Source organism: Struthio camelus, chromosome 2 (genome assembly GCF_040807025.1).
Source record: "Struthio camelus isolate bStrCam1 chromosome 2, bStrCam1.hap1, whole genome shotgun sequence".
NCBI lineage: Eukaryota > Metazoa > Chordata > Aves > Struthioniformes > Struthionidae > Struthio > Struthio camelus.
The window spans coordinates 140,966,057-140,982,700 of NC_090943.1; the positions used below are offsets into that span (position 1 = coordinate 140,966,057).

General features: G+C 39.3%; 1 protein-coding gene across 3 annotated transcripts in view; it reads right to left on the reverse strand.

Moving 5' to 3' along the window:
• The window catches only part of UBE2V2 (ubiquitin conjugating enzyme E2 V2), a 41,060-nt gene that overhangs the window by 16,938 nt on the left and 7,478 nt on the right, over positions 1–16,644 (reverse strand). Inside the window, exon 1 of one of the 3 annotated variants that reach the window (XM_009683098.2) lies at positions 14,123–14,318. The exons of the other annotated variants lie outside the window; for them this stretch is intronic. Coding sequence (XP_009681393.1) covers positions 14,123–14,138 — 16 coding nt within the window. The 5' untranslated portion in view covers positions 14,139–14,318. Of the gene's footprint in view, positions 1–14,122; positions 14,319–16,644 lie in introns of those variants that run through there. 3 annotated transcript variants of the gene reach the window in all.

Below are 16,644 nucleotides of genomic sequence, written 5' to 3' on the forward strand. Positions count from 1 at the left end.
CTTTAAACGTGTTCTTTCGTGAAAACATGGAGCGTGGGGATGAGGGAACTTTTCTGCGCCTGAAAGCCATCCGACTGGCTCAGTTGTATCAAAAACCTGTACTCAACACAAAACCACAGGATATAACAGTTATGAGAAAGTAACAAACTTATGACTGTCCTATGTTTATCACCTTTTTTCGCACCAAGTAGTCTGTGCTCACTGTTCCCCTAGGGTAGAATATAGAACTTCAGAGCAGTGAAGGACTTGGGAAGCCTCCAGAACATCTCCAGTAAACAACAGACCTTCTCTACAAAAAGCTGAAAACATCCAAGTGTAAGAGCGCCATGCTACCTGCACTCACGCTCCAATCAGCACTAGAGCCAGGTAGCAAAACACTGCTGTGAAGCTAAAAATGAGTCAAAATATCTAGGCGGAAAAAAATAAAAACAAAAACCTATATAGAGATTCCAACCAATTACAAAAAAAAAAAAAGCTTGCAAAGTCGCAGGAAAAAAGATGTTACAAGATCTTCGCTAAAATTGGATCAAAAATACATTAAGAAAGGTTCTCTCTGAGAAAGTTACAAGTCCATCAACATTTGAGTTGAACACACTATAAATGACAGGTTAAACTAAAATAAGACCACTGTTTCACAAGAGCGCTTCTGTATTTAAGTTATTTACTTTTGCAGAGAGATTCTATTTCCTTTACTTACACGTTCACAGGAAGTACACAAGACTTTTCTACCTATCTACCCAATCCTGTATTTAAGATCTAGACAACAACCTCCTCTTATATTTCCAAAGAGAGGCCCTAATTTGTCAACTGACAGCAGAGGAGGAGAACAACAAGCTGTGCACATATAAATTATGAACGTCTACTAGAGCTTTATGCAACAAAGAATTAACAGGTCTTTATTCTCTACCTTGCAAAAACCACTAAACTACTTATTTGTCTCTGAAATACATGATTAATGTTTTATCCTCAATACCTCAAACTTGTATTAAAAGTTACTACTGAACGTTTTATTACAAGACTACCGTGGATATATTTGTGACAAGGGACATCCAAATCTTTTAGACTTAACACAGTGGGTTAACAAAAAAAAAAAAAAAATTGGCTTTACAGTGACTGTCTTAGAAACTTGACCAGCAAAATGAACTGGAATTAAATGCTACTTCCCTCTTAAGAGTCCACTAGCACACAGTATTGCGTTCTATAATGTTTGCTTTGGTCATGCTTTACAGAAAATAAATCCACTTAGTTTGAAGAACAGAATACGTGTACCAGATTGCGCTTTCTCTCCAGGAAAACAACAGCAAGATTAGGTAATGACGGTCTAAATCTTTTGGAAACTAAACTTCTCCCTAATATGAAGTAGTTCTTATCTCTGTCACCACTTCACATATTCCAGAGAGCATAATCTAAATTGTATATTAACGGTGTATACACAATTTGCAGTTTTGTCTCCAATTCAGAAAATACAATTCATCAAACATTCATCAAGAACTCTGAAGTATTCCTAAAGGAACAAAGAATAAAAATCAGCATTTCATTTACAGAATTTGGGCAATAAAACAAAATCCTTGCGTTCCAGTTAAACAACCCAGCAACAGGTATGCCTGAAGCACACCTTTCTGCCCACCCTTTGCAGCTGATCAGCAATAGCAAAATTAGAGAAATCATCCCCCATTTTCAATTGAGTATCAGACCAAGCTGGGGCAACTGAAGATAGAGATGCCTCTAGCTACTCATTACCGTGGACCAGCCAAATATTACTTTTCCCAACTCTGCCTGTTGAAGGGACCACTGACTGACTTCAGGAAAGAGCACACAGGTTGTTTTTACTCCCCTTAACACCCACCCCTCAGTTAAACCTTCTCACTTCCAAATGAAGGAGATTAAAGCTGCCATGCGATTTTATCACCAGCAAAGCTGTAGGAAGAGCAATCTCCAGTCAGTAGGCTGTGATTAATGGCTAGGTACAGCACTACACCCAACACAGCTATTCGCAAAGACTGACTAAGGCTCCCCTTGTGAAAATATAGCTGGCTTCATCAAGATTAAAAAACAAAAACAAACAAAACACCTCCTTCCAGTTCACCTGCAAAGTTTACCTCACTATGGCTTTTACCGCCCAATTACATCCTGACTCCAAAAAAATCACGCATATAAATTGTTAACAAAGTACATAACAAGTTTTCAAAGATAGTTGAAGCAAAAACATTTCACGTTCTCAAAAGAGGCCACTCATGCTCAAAATATACCAATTGTATAAAAAGTGATACCTCTCAAGAGAAATTAGGCAGGTTTCTACTTTTATACACATGGAGCTACTTCAGAGATCATATTCTAGATCACCAAATCGTTAGAAGCAAGAGGTATATTACACAGTACCAATAAGAAGTTACATTTACAATTTTATCCAGAATTTGAACAATCTGAAAAATAAAAAAAAATAAAAAAAAAAAAGAAAAAACCCTTCAGTGTCCTTGACTAGGACTAACAAGTTTTACTGGAGCAATAACGGAGAACTGGGCAAGCCAAAAATTTTCTAGATGGACCTGTTCTTGCCAATATGTGAAGATGCAGTCCCACATATGCTCATACCAGAATACCTACTATTATAGATTTATCAGCATCAAGAGAGAATACACAACTGCACTCATGTCTAGTAGCCCCTGAAATGGAGGGAATACAAACGAGGGGGAAGAGGGCTGTGCACGTGTGAAGCCCTATTTTGGCTGCAAAAAATACTCTTTGTGGAAATAATACGTTATAAAACACACTCTTCCCTCAAAAATCTACTTTGTTAAAAAGTATGATCTAGATTTTTGTTTGTTAGTTATTCTGCTCACATCACATACTCTTTTGCCCAGTAAAAGATTCTGTGAACACATAGAACAAAAATGATTAACTTATTACCAGGAACTTCTTATCAAAGTGTATCACCAGGCTTACTGTAATTACATCATAATTATTATCCACCTGAGGTTGACCACAGTAACCTGGTTCTACAAGCCAACAATATTTTTAGGAACTTGCACATCAATGAAGTCAGACATCAGAGTTTTGTCTAAAAAAGAACTCCATCGCTACCATTAGCAGTGGAATGCAGCAATTCTGTTTTTTTTTTTTTTTTTTTTTTTAAATCAAGAATGCTGCTACATACATAGTAAAGACACTGTTTCCAATAACCAAGAAAAGAACATGACTCTTGTACAAGGTAAATAAAGTTCTTGGTGAAAAGCAACACCTTTTTCCAGTTAACTTAGAAACTGAGTAACTTAGAAAGCATCCAACTGCTGCTGTGGAGCTCAGTTTACAAATTAACACCATCACAGACTACGGAACATGCAAAGAGTCTGCACTGAGAAAACTATAATTTTATTTAATGAGTTTGCTATATACTGATATTCTGCTCAGTGGAACTTCTGCCTTCTCAGAACGATGGGCACATCCCACTTCATCTAACTGTTTTACAATCAAGTTTCAATATACTTCATAATTTTGAATAGCGATACCGCTCACAAAGCTACGTTACATTTACCATACACTATTTTCATCTATTTAAGCACGTCCCAAAGCAATGAAATTCAGGCAATGGAATAAACTGCACTAACAGCTTTTAGTTTAAATCAAGAAAGTACTGTATTACCCCAAATGAAGGTAGCGAGCAGCAACGTTTGAACCATACACATTGCTCAGGATGGTGAATAGGGTACTAAATAATTCCAACATCTAATGGTTAAAACATCACAATAACGTAAGTATAATATTTTCCACAAGAATTTTCCAATCATCACTGATTTAGTCATATAAAAACACTCATTCCTATCAATGACGATGAAGTACAAAAGGTCGTATTAAAAACACACAATACGGACGACAAAGACAACAGAAAACAAGACACCCAGCAAACACCCAGTGCTTCTGAAGTTAATCATGGGCAACCCCTCAAAAACAAACAAACAAACAAAAAAATCAGTGATCCTGAATGCCTTCTTCTCCATTTCGCTAGTTGTCTAAAGTATGTGATGTATCAGATTAATTGACCAGTGTCTTGTCATTACTGTTTGTAACTGGTAAAGCTATAAGCAACAGCAGTTTTGATCTGCAGACTCACAAAGACGAATCCAACTACACCTACTTGTGGAAAATTTCCATAAACATGCAGACTTAAAGAAAAACATGTCTGACATAATGAGGTAAAAAACCACTTCCACGTAAGAAAAGCATTCATCTAAAAAACCAAAAACTTGTAAATTTGGGCATTAATAAGAAAAGTGACTATCAGCTTAAGTGTGCACAATTCAAGTAAGCAGATGCATCTTAATTGACATGTAGAGAGCAGCTGGCCTTGTACTCAATGTTTAATGTTTTTCATAATTCACAGCCAGTTTCACTACAATGCTAAACGGTTAGAAAACTGCCACTTACAAGCATTAATTACAGAGATCACAGGTACTCAAAAGAGCTGATGAGATGAATACTGAATGAGCTACTTGGCTTCACAGGAATAAAATTATATTTTTATATATATATATATATAAAATTGATATATTTGACTATGTAGGAACTCTTTACAATCTGGTTAACTTTTTTTTTTTTCACCTTTCACAGTACTTCAAATTTAGAACACTATTTTGAAAACATTTAACTTAGAATTACATCTACTTCTGTAGTCTTCCAGGAACCGCATTGAGTTACTTGGTTTTTGAAAAGCAGGTCCAAGTATGGCATTTCATCAGTTTTGGGGAGGTTGCTTTGTTTTTTTCCTTTTAAAACATCACTTGCTGAGAAACACCTCCCTGTTTCAGCAGAAGCCAGTAAACAGTCAGAGCACTGTTAAAATCACAGACTTCAATCTTAAAAGCTGCCTTTTGGTTAAAGCTATCTGACATGGTATTTCTTTTCAGAACAACACTGGTGATAATATTTATTTAATTTCACGTAAGTGAAATTTTACCTTTGCTGGTACCTTAGCAGACACAGTTCAGAGCTAAACTTAGGCTGCATGGAGAAACTTCCACGGAAGTTTCCTTCATATTTGTGTCTAGCCACAGTCATAAATATTCTATATGTAGTTTATATTAAAAATACAGCTAATTAGAAACCAAACATTTTCCCATCTTCACAGAGTTGGGGTCTCAGGCATTTATGGTAACACAGAATGCATCTTTTGGCTGAGGGATAAAAGGCGTGGAGGGGTGCCTGTATCTTTTGCTTATTTTTTTCTTAAGTATGAATGTTTGTGTTTCACCCCAAATAAATAATTTCATTAAAGACACAAGGTAGATGTACAGAAGCAGATTTTCTCCCTTTATCTCATTTTGATTATGCACGTTCGCAACATTAAGATATTGTCAGTTAACTGCTAGCAGTAATAGCTTAAAAAGGATAAATTCCAAACAGAACAATATTACAGTTTATTTAGTTTGGGGATGGAAAGGGAAGAAACGTCTATAGCTCTGGCCATTAGCAGCTGGGATTTTCATACACATATACGTGATTCACAGATACAAGTTAGAGTGACTTCAATCACAAAGCTTGACAGTGGAGTAATGGATCTCAGTATATGAGAACCACAAAAGGGATATCCCCTTATTCAGTGCCTTTCAATTTGTGTTGCTTTCACAGTAGGAATGAGGCCCTGAATTTGACTTCTCCAGCACAGCCTACATCTTAAATGTGAAACTTAATATTAAAAAGTTTGTTCAACCTTAGGTTTTATCAATTATGTGTGGAGGTGTGAGAAATTACTAGTAAAAAAAAAAAAAAAAATCAATAGCTCCACTATTAAGGTATCTTCACCTATGTCTCTCCATCTTTTCTCTTATCCTGCCTCTTAGGTAACCAGACAGCACTGGGCTAACGCCTCCTAACAGATTTTGTGTTCTACCAATTCCGCTCAGGGAAGGTCTTCATTAGATTATTTACTCCAGGCAGCCTTCTAGACAGGACTCCTCCTGTGATGCCCAACAGCCTCCAAGAAAATGTTATACCTATTTATTTTTACTCACTAGTGACTGCGAAGATGCCCGCTCCTCTCTCCCATCCTTCCCTACTCCCCACGGACACCCCTTTCCCCTTACTCACCTTTTTCAGAAGAGTGGCTGACACAGACGGCAACAAGGCTGCCATTAGTTACCTGATTCATGAGAGCTGCTCCAGCCTTGACCAACATCCAGGGAGAGACCATTTCTCACAAACGATAAGAACGTTATCCATTCTGCATTACTTCTCCTTACCAAAGATTCAACCCTCACTGAAAACCTCCATTCTCCCATCTACTGCAGCCTAACTGCAAAATATCCTCTTCTCTCTCCTGATTTTTTTTTTTTTTTGTGTAGCAACAACACATCAAACATCCCAAAGCTGTACAAGGTACCGTAGTAACGAAGCACAACAGCCATCATATGCATGCCAGTGAGCAGAAGCACACAGAATAGCTAAGCTCAGATAGGTGCACACACAGAATATAGTCCGCATCTGAGAGATGTTCCAGCTGGTCTCAACTTTGCTAGCTATTTGCATGGATGCAAACAGTTACAGTTTGTTTCAGTCTATCTTTGCATTTTCACACAAACATGATCACCTTGAATAGAATCACTGGTATGGAATGACCGATGGCGCTCATAGAAAATGCACCACTGAAGACGTTTGCTTCACTACCATTACATACGTTATTAGACTACAAATCAGGGCATAAACAAGCTTTAGGTAAAAAAGGAAAACTTTGGGAAGTTCTCCCACAACTGGCCTTAAGTTATTCAAAAAACTTCATCCAGAATAAATAAAGCTATCGCACTAATACACATCCATAATATTTAAAAAAAACTAAGTTATAATCACAATCAAAAAAAACCAATGTATGTAATTTACTTAAAACTCATTTATTTTACAAATTTGCACCAATTTTAGTGGTATAAATATATCAGTTTAAAACATATCTAAGTGCAAGTCTTCTGCTATAAAGACGACCACTGTTAGCTCACACTTTAGACGAGTCAGACACTGTATGTCCAGCTGTGGCTAACTATAAGAAAAAAAATATACAGGAAGCAAACAGTTAAGTCACTAATAGCTCATCATTGACACTCAAGCTTCTTTTGGTGAAGGGTGGAGATACACAGGCCGACTATGGTTTAAAAAGTTAACTCTTTACATGCAATAACTTAATGAAATACAGATGAGATACTATAGGGCTCAAATGATTTCCTTAACTTTTACTATGTGAAGTGGTGGATTATGAAAAATGACACATTCTGATACTTATCAAATTGAGAATTTTATTACTATTCAGATTTTTTACAAAACAACGTAGGGCAGGAAACTAGGACAGCAAAGCTAGTTTAACAGAGATACCAGTCACTTCAAAAATTAATACCAATATTAATTCTGATTCAATCGTTCTAAGGAATCAAGATTAATTGCTCAGTATCTGCTAAATTTCTGCAAGTTTCATTTTAAGCCTGAGACTGCTGGCAGAGAGCAAAAAGGGTTTCAGACATACTTTTAAAGCTGACCATCTTTTTAATGTAAGAAGATATTAAAAATTTTGCTCCATGTAAAAGGACAAGAGAAGTAGAAAATTAGAGGAACTTGGCAGAGGCCAAAATTTCTTATCATGAAATGACTTTGACAGGGTCTGCTTTAATAGGGAGGAACGCCATGTGTGACCCAGATAACAAGGATTTACTTTAGCAAAGCTGTAAAGCTGTCTAAACGAGTTACAAATCATTGATTAGCACACAGGTACACTCAGACTTGCATAAAGGTCCTTTCCAACATGACTCAGCACCCACTAACAGTCCAAAACATTAAGATCTTTCTATAAAAAACAAATACTGTGATCTGTGTTGTTACGATTCTACACAACTTTCAGTTATACAGTTGAGTATATACTTAAAAGGATGTAATCAGCAAATATTTACCATTCACCACATACTTAAAGTGACAAGACTTGTCAGTAGATTGCTTTCCTATGCTGCTTGTGTGACAGTCATATTTCAGTCTGCAGTTATCTATATGCAGTGTCTCAAAGGTTCAAATTATTTAAAATTGGCATGATCACAGTTTCTACTTCAGTGAAAGGAAAAAAGCTTAGATTTTTTTTCCTTGAAAAAGCTGTAAGTAACGTGAATAAAATTAAGATAACTATTAAGACTATACCGGCATCCTGAGCAAAAGGCACTGTTTTTACATGTACCGCAAAAAATGTTTTTGATTTACTTAAGCAAATTTAAAATGCACTTAGCGTACCGTTTATGAATAGCTACAAACGCAATGAAAGGAGACGTGGTTTTTGTCTTGGTACAGTTTAAATACGCCTAATGCAACAATTTTTTTTTTAGAAGGGGACAATGAGTCTGATTTATCTAGCTGTTAAATTTCACTTTATTGGCATAATTAATATTTTTTCTAATCTGGGTGAAGCTTCCAGTGAAATAAAGGATTAATTTACAGCTCTGAAGTTTTATGTTGCCGTTGAAGGTTCCATTTGTCTCAAAAGGCTAACCAGAATTAATTTACAGTCATAATTTATATTACCTGAGAAATATCACACATGTTTAAAAGGCTGTAAAATAAGCACGTATTATTCAGAACCCGTCCGACAGCTTTATATCTGTAAGTTTTTGTATTAATGTACTGATTCTGTTCAACATATTGTTTGAATTACAGCTCATTATTTTTGTCATTTGGAAGTTTTTAGCATTCTTTTGGGCAGGAAGCAGGGTAGCATTCTGCAACCCTTCTGAACACAGCTTAGATCGCTACTATTTTGTATGCTTTCTCAATAGCATCTTCTTGTCTCTTCAAAACCCACTTTCAGGCTCCACAGGCTAATTGAGAGAGCAAGGAAACAAAATTAAGTACTTTCAGTGACACAAGCAGTTGAAGTTGATCTAGTACTTTAGATAAATTTAGTTACTACAGGACTGGCAAACTTTTAGTCAGGATGAAGTATAAGCTATACTCTAGGAAAAAAACACGTAAGAACGGGAAGCAAGAGGAGAAAGGGTCTGTCAAGAAAACAAGCCTGAACAGTTTCACAGGAGATACTTACACTACCTTCGGAAAAATCTTTCATAAGGCAAAACACTACAAGTAATACAAGTGCGTAGGTAATTCAACTCCCACCGATTCTTCATGAGATTTGGGAATCTAATTCTCACACATAAGAAACCTCCTCATTTGTGCTCAGATTTATACTACGGACCATCTCTCTCTCCAAATCCTGAAAAACTAATCTTATTGAAATTTCCTATATCGTGTCTTCATCCAAGCTAGACTTTTCTCAGACTGCACAGCATAATTTATATAATGCACTTTAATACTATGCCTGATAACATCCTTGAACTTCAAACAAATTCTAAGGAGAAAAAAAATAATAAAAAAAACAACCCAGCAATGTGTTTACCCTGTGAGCATACTCAGGCTTAGCCATCATGGCGCAAAGACATAAGCTGGGGCACATATTTAAAGACAGAGTTGTAGGGGAAAAAAGAAAAAAAACAACACAACATGAGACAGCTGAACGGTAAAGGCAAAGCTTTCAGGACAAATACAGTATCTTGCCTATATATGCTACAAAGTGGGAAAGAACCAAAGGTCTATATATAGCTTAAAAGTCATTTGTGAGCAAGACTGTTTTCAACTCAGCCAAAGCACATCTAAGTTATTTGTGGCTTGTCAAGACTTTTCTTATGCAGGCAGAACAATCCCAGCTGCAATTCCTTGTGCCTGAGACAGGATGGAAAAATGCCCCAAACAAAGACTGCTGTCTCACAGAATACAGTGTTTTACTTCTTTTGTTTTCTCTGATTACTTGCAGCTTTAAGAAATATCTGCTTACAGAGCTAAAACCAGAAATACACAGAACAAGGTTTATGAGGACCACAAAATTCTAAACATCTTTTTTACTGACTTCTTGGCCTGATTCTGGACAAGTGCTTAAAGGAGGCACAATACAAAGGAGGGGTAATCCATCCTGAAAGGTAAAACATACCTTATTAGACATACAACACAGAACCATTTCTTCCACGAGAAAAAGAAAAGGGAAAATCCAGTAGGTCAGATGAAAGGAGAAACCTATCCATGATGAGTTTAAGACACAAGTTATCTAGATACAAAGCTCAAATTCTATCATTTTCAATAGGGAAAAAGTATTCTTCAAAGCATTACTCCTACATCCTACTTAGGAATAAACTCCAAACAGGAGTCTCCAAACAGAGCATGGTGATCCATCAATCTCTCTATGCCGTCCAAGCGTAGAACAGAAAGACATCGGCTTGATTTGGAATCGAGAAGACGTGTAAGGGATTTAAGGGAAAGTATTATGAAGTCCTACCTCACATTATGGAATCATCTTCGATGGCGGTTTTTAAGCAAACAAAAAAACAACAACAACTCACCAGAAAAGATACGCTCAGGCCTTGCCAAACAGCTCAGGGAATTAGACTGAAGAGCTTAAGATCATTTCCAGGCCTTCGTTTTTAATATCGGCCTCTTCACAGCTACATAAAGTTTTGCTGTACATAACTTCTTAGAACTGCTTTCATCACCACTAAATATTTAAAAATAAAAGTAAAAACCAAAAACTTAAGAAAACAAGACACTGACTTTGAGCACTGTGCCACTTTTGTTCAAAGAACTGGTCATTTTGAAATTCAATGGGAAAATTATTTTTGCAGAGGCAAGGCAAGTCATGCAAAGCAGCTGATTCTTCCTTAAAGATCAGGCTCTCTGTAATTGAGAAGTGTGGATTTTATGGAAATAATATTTGTTTGGGATCTAGCAGTACTCCTTCAAAGCTAATAAGCATACTAGAAGTCAATCAGAAGCCTCAGTTATAAACGTTCACTGCAGATTAGTTGACTTTTTTTCTGAGGGCATGGTTTCAGCAACCAAGGGGAGTTTTTAATTAAATTAGCCCTCTTCCCTCTCCCTCAGGCTACTGAAGTCCTCAGTGGAAGAAAGAGCAGAAGACAACCTTTAACAGCCTATAGTAAGAACGCATTACTAGACACTGCAACCTTACTTCTCGTGTTTTCACCCAGAAATTGTAACAACTTAGTGACATGATCACTGCTTTTAGGATACATTCACATTCTTAGATATCTATCTCATACATATCAGGTAATTTTAAATTAAAAAAAACAGAATTCTGGAAATGCAAAAAGTTAACTTCTTCTAGGGATGCTATTAGTTAGTTTGTCTTTCTCAAGTTACATAAGATATTTTAAGTAGTATACTTTGGCAATTTTTTTTTAAACTGAAAATACATCAAATTATATCTTCTACTCCGCATTTCAAATAAGATCAATAAAACAAGTCTCCAGTTGGCCAATCTGAAATTGGCAGATTACATTTCAACAATAGCCGCTCTCTTAGAGAAACTGACTTGGTTTTTCCCCAAACCTCCAACAGTACCCACACAAACAACACAGGTCTAGATGCAAGTAAAAGGAGTTGTAATGTTGAAGGATGAACTGAACTGCTGCTTAAAAATATAAGTTTCTAGCTCACCTAATACCTGCAGGTGAAATTAACCAACACAGGTGATATTAGAAATCTGTATGATACTTATTCTACAACAATATAATGCTGAGATACACAGTTCCTTTAGGACATATTAAAGGACAGTTATTTCCAAATGAATTATTTGTTGTTGAAGGCATGCATTTTTTTTATGTGCTGGTTCAAAAAAACAATTGACCTTTGGAAAGAAATACCTGAAAGAAAACCAAAACAATTGATTTTTTAGTAAGAGTTTTGCTGTTGACATCCTTGGGGCTAGAATTCCATTCCTGCGGACTTCATGCAACCAAAACATTCATTTTTCTGAAATAAATAAGGATTAAGTTGAACTATATAGGAAAAGCAGGTGAAACTCACTGAGCTAGCTAGACTTAAATGCTTTAATGTCTGTAGCAAGCCATTGCCCTCCCTCCTCCACAAATGAGTATAACACGCTTTTCTGATAAAAAGAGTACTGCTGGATGAGATCTTAAAAACCTAAAGTTTTGCCTATGAAAGGGAAAAAAACAACCCCCACCCCCAAATGGAAGCATATACCAAAAAAAGCCAACAGTATTTTCAACGTGGGAATAAACAGTTTGCTGTGGATGCCCTGATTAAGTTTTCCAAGTGGTCGTGATGATTCTGATTGGTTGTTTCATTTGAATAGAACCATTTAATTTCTGTAACAAAGCAAACATGTTGTACTACCATTTTAGGCTGTTTGGGATATATATATATACACACACACACACAGAATTTTGTACACCTCCCATAGTTTTTTAAACTTTAGAAGTGGCCCTATTTCTAAGATGAAAACAATTGCAATGAATACATGCATACAGTTTTTCCATGTGCACCACGTGTAAGACTGCAAAGAATGCTTATAACATAAAAACTTGTGAGTTCAGTCAAAACAATATTTCTACTTATAGAGCTGAATATTCTGTAGGAAGATGACAGCTTTTTTGATATACAATTTTTAGTAACTGGTACTCTAAAATAGCCAGGCTGAATGCACCAAGTTGCCAAACGCCAGTGTTCAATAAACAACACCTAGAACAACTTCCTGTGCACTACAGGAAGCCCCAGGCCAGAGCTTAGACATAAGCAGAAGCCTTTGGAAATTGCTGTATAATAAAGCTAATTATAAAAACTTTTTTTAAACTCAGAAACCAAGAAGTATTTCGGTAAACGTTAACAAAATAAAATGCAGCAAACCACAGGCAGGTTTCTCTAATATACCCACTCCAACTCATCTTAGCATGGGCAATAATATACCTGTTTTTGACTGTTCTTCCTCACTGCTGCAAGAGCTCCTCTATGCCCCGCTTTGTTGTATGTGTCTATGTATATTCCACTCTGTAAACCCCACTTCCCCAAAGTCACATCACCAAGTGGAGCGGACTCTCCTACCCGAAATAAACTGCCCAAGCTCTCCTTCTCACAGAACCCACAGTAAGGCACTAAGATTAGTTTCAATACACAGAAGTTTCTTTTTTTTTTTTCTTTATAGCTTCAATCCTTCAACAATCAAATGGATTGGGAACAGAAATAGATTAATTTGACCACTGTTCACCCTAGACTCAGTACTGAGATGGGCTCATCGTTCCATCGTTGAGTTCTGTCAATCCCACTTACCCCTTAAGAAATCTCAGGGGACAGAAAAGGGGGACGGCGAAGGCCCTGCGGCCTTCACCTTTGCTTTGGGTAAGGGCTTTTTATTTTTCAAATCTCTCCTGAAATGAGACCGAGTCAATAGGCCTGTGCGTCTTCAACTTCTGCATTAAGTACTTAAAGCAGTATTTTTGTCTCTTCCTTTGCCACCACCTTCCACAATATTCTGCCACACAATTGCTCAACATGTGTTATACTGGTTACTGATACAGGATTATCTCCTGCTCCCAAGTTACAACCTGCAGCTTTCTACCCTTCTATTTACCTGTAAGATAGGCCCTTTAGCTCCAATGACCACCCAGTGAAAGAGAGCAATTTGCTGCACTCTTTCTCCTCCCCTACTCTATTGCTTCTCAAAATGCTGCAGTCAGCATCAAACTTTAGTACCTTCCCCCTGCATCAAGGGTCACGAGAGAGGTGGGACAGTTCTTACTTTTAGACACTGTTGTATCTCTACTCTTATACTCAAAAGATAAGACACCAGGGAAAACAAATCCTTTTCCTCTAGCATTTTCACTAGGTTAGTGACATGCCCTCTGCGCCCTGCACGCACACCCGTCTACCCATTCCTGCCTCTCAACTGGTCTAGTCTTCTCTTCTCCACCCCAGTGCATTAATTACAGAAATCAGAGCTCCTTCTCGCACCATTCACCCCTCAGGCCACCTCCTAATGGAGGTGTTGCTGCCCTACAGATGCGGGGGTGGAGGAGGGGGGGAGGATCGTGACTGGAGCACAGCCTGGCCCGGCGCCCCTACAGATTCCCTTTTCCCTCCTCAAAAGACACCTCCTACCCCCTCCGAACCCTCCCGTCACAGAGGGCCCGCTCCCCTCCCCGCGAAAGGAGACCTCCCCAGTCCCTACAAGGGCACTCCCAGAGCACAGGCCCAGCGCCCCGCTTTCCCGCACCAGCCCCAGGCCCACCGAGCCCCCCTCACAGACCTGTGGATCCAGCCATCTTGTCCAAACCCCCCCCACCGGTCCGGGCCTGCACGCGATGCGCGTCACTTCCGCCTGAGGCAGCGCGTCACTTCCCACAAGGCAACGGCAACTCGGGATGGCGGAAGCGCGCGCGGGAAAGGCACAGGGCGGGGGAGGGAAGGGAAAGCGCGCGCGGCCGCGGGGGCGGAGCCGCGGGGAGGGGAAGCGGCCAGCGGGAGGTCCCGTCTCCCGGCCGCACGTGACGGCGAGCCCCGGCGCCGTGAGGCCAAGGACGCCAGAACCCGAGTTAAACGCCTGAGTATGTACAAGGAGACGCTCCCGCATATGAGGAACGACATGGAGACACGCACACTCAACCCGCGGACCCTACGGTTTCTCTGCTCCCTCTGACAGCCAGCTCCTCCTGCAGTCTCACCCTTAGAGACAAACACGCTCACGCTTGGTTTCCAAGCCACTTCATCTACTCACTCGCCAGCTAGTTTGGCTCGATACTCACTAGCAAGTGCACAAATACCCTCGCTCTCTTCAGCTGCTGGCACCACGGGCCCCTGTGACCCATGGTCCCGCTCGCGTTGCTGGCCCTTGATTTCACTCACTCTTGTCTCTCCAGTTGCTGGCATCAGAGGCACAAGGGCCCTCCGATCCCTGGTCCCGCTCCAGTTCCTGGTACGCAGATCCTCACTCACTCCAGCTGCTAGCACACAGGCCCCTCTGACCTGTGGGCCGACTCCAGCTGCTGGCGCTTACAACTCCATACACACAGACAGAATACAGAGCTGCTCATCCAGGAAAATAGTTAGAAATGGAATTTGCTAAGATAGGACAGAGCAGTACTGATGAGCCAAAGGAGCACGGCCAGATAAGCATACTGACCAGTGGCACTCACATGCAACTGACCCTTTTTATTCCCTTGCCCATCTATTTTCCTACATTTGTTCCTACCCAAATTACCTTGATCCCTCCCTTTCCCTGCCTTTTGTTCCTCCCTGAACATCCCCTAAGTCTTGTGTGCAATCCCAAAATGCTCTTCCCCTGCATCCCATGTGTCCCAGGCCAGTTGAAGTAATTCCCTTCAATCAGTAAGGTGATCTGGAGAGCTGCTCCACCTGGAGCATGGGGCTGAAGCTTCCCCAGGACAGCCCTGGCAGAAGCCAGGTGGGGGCGGGGGGAAGGCCTTGTTTCTCTATCGGCGTTCCCCCACCTGCTCCCTCTGTGCTCCTTCATGTGTGTGGAGATGGGCCACTTGGCAGATGACTTGTCTCCTGCAATGGTCCTAGCCAGGACAGGGTATTATTTGGGTTCCCCCTTACGCCACTGTTCCTGGGCTCCTTCATGCATGTGAAGAGGAGCTCTTTATCACACAGCTTAACCACTTTTAGTTCTTCCACTGATTTCTACTTCTTCTTGTAAAGGGCAGTTACTAGTTTTGACCAGACTTCCTGTAACTGAACTGGATAAGTAAGCCTTTCAAGTGCAGTGAATGAAAATATTACTTAAACTGCATTTTAATGATCTGTGGCGCTTTCTATCATCCCAAGCTAATTTTAAGGATTCTCTTCTGTACCCTGTTTTAAATATTTCTTTTGGTGGCAGCACTAAGGACACTGAAAAAATGCCATAATATTTACAGATTTTTCTACAGTATTATAGTACCACTGTGGAAAATACTGCAGTCTGGGACAGAACAAAAAGCAACATGAGTTGCCTTTTCCATTTCCTACTTTTTGTGATCAAGAAGAAAGGTAAAAGGGATACTGAAGACCACTTCACAAATCTTCTTGGTTTAAGGAAGCTTATTTACACCACAGTAATTTGACTATAGCTAAGGGGAGCTTCTAGCAAGCTACATTTCACTAGCCTGTTTCTATTTGCAGTAAAACTAGCAACCGGCCACCTCCAAGATCAAAGGGAACACTGTGACCATCCAACTCCTGTGTACTCAGACCACTCGCTTTTTTCAGAAAGACTCTCTCCTTTTTCAGGTCATCTCCTGTTAACAAGTAATGATACACCTGCACATCATCACTGAAGATATAATACACATATGGCTGTAGTTTACCACACCAAAGCTAAGTTGTATTCAGTGAGTCTCTGAAAGCAGACAGGGGATTCCACGTTCCATATATATCTACACGTACCTACTAAGTGCAGGACCCATCTTAGGGTTATTAGCAACAAATATTCCAATGCTAATTGCAACCACAAGAAATAAAGGTAAAACAGTGACCAAAAGGGACAAAAACCATACAATTTCTGGCAGAGATGAGGTGCCTTGTACTAAGTGACTCTAGGAGCTTTGTTTCACTCCTCTAACGTTCAACTAAGCTTAACGGAATAAAACTGAGTTCCTTGCAAAGTTGATGGTGAATTAAGATATGCTCGTTAACTAGAAGCTGAACAAATTCAAAGCATAAAATGTTCCTTTTTCTCCAAGCTACCGAGTGCTTACGTATGGTAGTAAATCCTCTCTCCCCCTTGTCTTTAATAAAAAGAGTTCTTCCTTGAAATACAAGTTTTGCTTA